Source organism: Piliocolobus tephrosceles, chromosome 4 (assembly GCF_002776525.5).
Source record: "Piliocolobus tephrosceles isolate RC106 chromosome 4, ASM277652v3, whole genome shotgun sequence".
NCBI lineage: Eukaryota > Metazoa > Chordata > Mammalia > Primates > Cercopithecidae > Piliocolobus > Piliocolobus tephrosceles.
In genome coordinates, this window is record NC_045437.1 from 112,118,703 (window position 1) to 112,124,180 (window position 5,478).

The 5,478-nt window shown below is 47.4% G+C and overlaps 1 protein-coding gene across 3 annotated transcripts in view; it reads left to right on the forward strand.

The window, feature by feature from the left end:
* Nucleotides 1-5,478, forward strand: part of ZNF354A (zinc finger protein 354A) — a 19,432-nt gene that overhangs the window by 1,513 nt on the left and 12,441 nt on the right. For 2 of the 3 annotated variants that reach the window (XM_023193690.1, XM_023193691.1), the window contains exons 2-4: nucleotides 223-305; nucleotides 2,175-2,301; nucleotides 3,818-3,913. In XM_023193690.1, the coding sequence (XP_023049458.1) occupies nucleotides 273-305; nucleotides 2,175-2,301; nucleotides 3,818-3,913 (256 nt within the window). In that variant the 5' untranslated portion in view covers nucleotides 223-272. Of the gene's footprint in view, nucleotides 306-2,174; nucleotides 2,302-3,817; nucleotides 3,914-5,478 lie in introns of all 3 variants that reach the window. The other variant, XM_026448440.1, reaches the window with a different exon arrangement.

The window sequence follows — 5,478 nt, forward strand, 5'->3', positions numbered from 1 at the left end:
GCTGCCGCTGCGGGTCCGGCGTCCCCTCCGTAGGCCCCAAGCCTGGGAGACCCGGGCCTGGACGGCGGCCCAGCGCTGCTCCGGTCCGCGGGCTCCTGGCTCCTCCCGACTCCCTGTGAGGGCGCCCGGGGTCTTTCTCAGCGGGGGTCGGGGTTTCAGAGCTGCGGATTCCAGGGCTGGAAAGCATAAGGGGCTTCTTCCTGGCTCCCTTTTCCTTCTCAGATCTGCCTGCTGGAGACTGCACAGTCCTCAGGGGAGAGCCCGGAGAGGACATGGCTGCTGGGCAGCAGGAAGCGAGGCCCCAGGTGAGCTCACTGCCCTTCCAGATCCTAGTGGGTGGATTTTCCCCACTAACTGAGGTTCTTCACCGGGACCATCTTCAGCCAGGATGGAGCCCAAGTCCTTTTCCCTTGGAGGAGCTGGTCCACCCTCATGAGTGGTGGATTCTGTAGGGAGGACCTCCCGCCCTCTCAATCCATGTCTAGTGGTTTTTATTTATTTATTTATTTATTTATTTATTTATTTATTTTTTGAGTCTCGCGTTATCGCCCAGGCAGTGGCGGGATCTTGGCTGCTCACTGCAACCTCTGCCTCCTGGGTTCAAGCAATTTTCCTGCCTCAGCCTCTCGAGTAGCTGGGATTACAGGCGCCGGCGGTCACGCCCGGCTAAGTTTTTTTTTTTTTTTTTTTTTATTAGAGACGGGGTTTCACCACGTTGGCCAGGCTGGTCTCAAACTCCTGACCTCAGGTGATCCACCCGCCTCAGCCTCCCAAACTGCTGGGATTACAGACGTGCACCACTGCACCCAGCCCGAATAAAGCATTTTCTATACACATTTGTGTGTGTGTGTATGTATGTATGCTACCACGTATGTTACCATTTTAACTTTTGTTTTATTGTGGCAAAATATATATAACATAAAATTTACCGTTTTAAGTGTATAATTCAGGGGCATTTTAAGTACTTTCACATTGTTGTGCAACCATCATCGCTATCCATCTTCATTGTGTAGATTACGTTTATTTCTCAACCCTAGGGGCAGGCATTAAAAGGCAGTTTTACAGAGTAGTTAAGAATAGAGGCTCAGTCAGGCATCTGCCTGGCTTTGAATTACACAAGAAAAAACAAAGTCACAGGATAAGAAATGTGTACAAGTCAGCTGGCCGCAGTGGCTAATACCTGTAATCCCAGCACTTTGGGAGGCCGAGGCAGGCAGATCACCTGAGGTTAGGAGTTCGAGACCAGCCTGGCCAACATGGTGGAACCCTGTCTCTGCTAAAAATACAAAAATTAGCTGGGCATGGTGTCCAATGCCTGTAATCCCAGCTACTCAGGAGGCTGAGGCAAGAGAATTATTTGAACCTGGGAGATGGAGGTTACTGTGAGCCAAGATCATGCCATTGCACTCCAACCTAGGCAGCAAGAGCCAAACTCCATCTCTTGGAAAAAAAAAAATGTGTACAAGTCACACAGCTTGTCAGTGACTGCGTGACCTGGACAAATATCTTATCTGTGACTTTGTTTTCTCTTGTGTAAAGTGGTAACAAAAATAGTATCGTCTTCGTAGGATTGTTGTGAATGTTAAATAAAGATTATACGCGGCAGATTGACAAAGCTCTGAGAGCAATACTTGGCCCATAGAAAGCCTTCAATAAATTATAGCTATTTTACTTTTCATCATTACTATCCTAAAGCTTGAGTAAACACACAGGGAGTACCTTAAGTTATTTAACCTAACCTCCATCATTAAGTATTTAGATTGTTCCTGGTTTTTTGCTCTTACAAACACCATGAATATGTTCATGTGTGTACTTTTGTGCACTGTTCATTACAGTACAAATAGAGTAATTGGTACTTTAAAGAATATACTTGAAGGGTTCTAATATGTATTATCAAATCGCCATCAGAAAGAGTTTTCTAATGAACACTGCCACTAATGGCCGTAATCCCTCTACCCATCTCTTACAGCGGCTGCACAAGGGCCCGAATCTCACTGTGTGCCGCTCAGTATATATTTGTTACTGGCCAATTGTTCATTAAAGGAATGACCTGGAACCATCAGATGCTTGAATAGTATCAGAAGTGTTATCACGGGTAGCCTGTCTTCCCCACTGCCATCCCGTCCACTCTGTGAGGGGGGTCCTGGGTGAGCTGGAACGACTTGTCCTTACAGGTGTCACTGACGTTCGAGGACGTGGCTGTGCTCTTTACCCGGGATGAGTGGAGAAAGCTGGCTCCTTCTCAGAGAAACTTGTACCGTGATGTGATGCTGGAGAACTATAGGAACCTGGTCTCACTGGGTAAGGAATTTTCCCCTGTAGAAACAGAATTCGAAAATTGGGATATCTCAGCACCTCCTTCCCTGAATAAAAGCAGTTGGTCACTGAAAAACTTGAGCTGAGTTTGAGGATTATACAAATCAAATCTCTATAAATAAACATTAAAAGCATACTCCCCTTATAGGCATGGAATTGCCCCGTGTCTGGGAATGGAAAAGGTGGTATTGATAATCATTCTTCTCCCTCCATGTAATTGTACAGTCGAAGCTTGTCCATGATTCAGGCATCATTTCCCAACGATTCTGTAGTTTGCTCGTCTCCCAACAGGGGGCTTCGTTCAGCCTCTAGGCCTGCCACTTGCCTTTCCCACTTGTCTTTTCCAGGGATCAGCAAACTTTTACTATAAAAAGCCATGTAGGCCAGGCGCAGTGGCTCACGCCTGTAATCACAGCACTTTGGGAGGCCGAGGCAGACGGAGATAGAAACCATCCTGGCTAGTACGGTCAAACTCAGCCTCTACTAAAAAATACAAAAAAATTAGCTGGGTATGATGCCGGGCACCTGTAGTCCCAGCTGCACTGGAGGCTGAGGTAGGAGAATGGTGTGAACCCGGGAGGCGGAGCTTGCAGTGAGCCAAGTTCCCGCCACTGCACTCCAGCTTGGGCGACAGCGAGACTCGGTCTCAAAAATAAATAAATAAAGGCACATAGTAAAGATTTTAGGCTTTGTGGGTTGCATAATGGTCTCTGTAACATATTTCTCCTTTCTTCCCACCATTCTTGGCACAGGGCCATACATAAACAGGCAGTGGTCTGGATTTGGCCCATGACCCATAGTTTGCTGATCACTGCCATCCTTCAAAGGCAGTCAGATAGGCCGGGCGCGGTGGCTCACACCCGTAATCCCAGCACTTTGGGAGACCGAGGCACACGGATCACAAGGTCAGGAGATCAAGACCATCCTGGCCAACATGGTGAAACCCCATCTCTACTGAAAATACAAAAAATGTAGGTGTGGTGGCATGCTCCTGCAGTCCCAGCTACTTGGGAGACTGAGGCAGGAGAATCACTTGAACCTGGGAGGCAGAGGTTGCAGTGAGCCAAGATTGCGTCACTGCACTCCAGCCTGGCAATAGAGCGAGACTCCTCCTCAAAAAAAAAGGAGGGGAGTCAGATAGTGTTTTCTCATTTTAAACAAGCTACTTGGTACATAATTTTTTTCATAGATAACATACTTATAAATTTTAACTGGTCTCTCTATCTTAACATTTTCTCTTTTATAGAAAGCTTACGGCATCCTATTACCAATACTGCATGTCGATCATATTTTCCTAACAGAATTAATTATACCAAAGTCATGTCCTACAAGTCACTTGTCTTTTCCTTACCCTACCCACTTACCTCCTAGGGGCACAACTTAAGCACTACACAGAAGCTCTTTGTACCATCCTATAAGTTCTGTGTTTAAATTTGGGATAACTGTATCAAAGCAAAACCAAGTCTGATTTGTTTTGTTTTGGTTTTTTGTCTATGTGCAGGACTCCCATTTACCAAACCAAAAGTGATCTCCCTGTTGCAGCAAGGAGAAGATCCCTGGAAGGTAGAGAAAGACAGTTCTGGCAACTCCTCTCTGGGTAAGTGGGTGGCCCAAGGTGCTCGGGAAACGCCGTAGACAGCGATCTGGTTAATGAGAGGAGGTAGGAGTGTTGGTTGGTTGGGAAACTCCCTTGAGAATTATCAGACCTCAAGAAGGGGTGGGGAAGGGGAAGCCCAGGCTCTTACACACGATTACTTCCTGTAATCACTTCCCCATGAATCTCTCAGAATCTCTTTTCTTATTCTTTCCTGTTGTTTTAGAATGGGGCTGTATTTTCATGTATTCATTCAGCAAACATAGTATGTTTCAGGAATTTCAAATAATCACTCTGGCTGAAGCTCAGTGTGTATTTGGGAAAGGAGGAGGTGAGGAAGGAAATAGAAAGCTGGGAAAGGGCCGTGTGGTAAGAGCTTTGGCACAGTTCTAAGAGGTGGAAACTGTCCCATGGAGCACTGGAAATAATTGAAGGATTTGGGCAGAGAGTCGTATGGTTCTTGGTATCTTAGAAAAGTTGGTCTGAATCAGAAACAGTTGAGTCTCCATCAGTGTAAGAACAGCTAAGGGACCTGCGGCGTGTCCTTACTCTGGCGAGCATCACCACCCTGAAAACAAGAGTCCAGGGATGTGGACAGAGCTCCCAGCAAGTTACAGAGCATTGTTAGGACGCCACCATCTATGTTTAATGAAAATTATGTGTATGTGTCATGTGCACGTAAGCCCAGAGAGAAAGGTTAGGAGGACACACCTTAGCTGGTGACATTAGTGACACTTGGAATAGGATTGAGAATGGGTCCTGTGGAAGGGGGCGTTATTTACATGTAGTTTTAATTTTTCACAAAGAGAATATATTCGTGACTTTCTTATGTGATTTGAATTTACAAGAATGGTCATGTTAGAAGTATCGTGATTGAAAGTGAGGCAAAACGCTGGGCATGGTGACTCACGCCTGTAATCCCAGCACTTTGGGAGGCCGAGGCAGGCAGCTCACCTGAGGTCAGGAGTTTGAGACCAGCCTGGCCAACATGGCAAAACCCCGTCTCTACTAAAAATACAAAAATTAGCCAGGCGTGGTGGTGCATGCCTGTAATCCCGGCTACTCAGGAGGCTGAGGCAGGAGAATCGCTTGAACCTTCGAGGCGGAGGTTACAGTGAGCCGAGATTGTGCCACTTCACTCCAGCCTGGGTGACAGAGCGAGACTGTATCTCAAAAGAAAAAAAGGCAGGAAGCCTTGCAGAGCAATTGCAGTCATGGAGGGAGGCAGGTGGTGGGAGGGTCTGGATGAAGGCACTTGCCGTGAGTTTGTGAGGGGGGAGGAGGAGGCGCCCGCGTGATCAGGGCACAGGAGCAGGTGTGTGTGTGATGGATCTCGCTTGAGATGTGAGTGAAGTAGTCAGGGGGAGATTGCTGGTGGGCAGGTGTATAAGTGACAGGGCCGAGACTCAAGGGAGGTCAGGGAGCCATCAGAATGACAGGGGCGTTAGAAACCTGGAGCTGGCCGGGTGAGGGGCTGAGTGCAGGCCCGAAATTCAGGAAACAGCATTTGCGAGGTGCTTAAGCAGGAGGAATCTGACAGAGCCCGAGAAGTAATCAGAGGAGAGAAA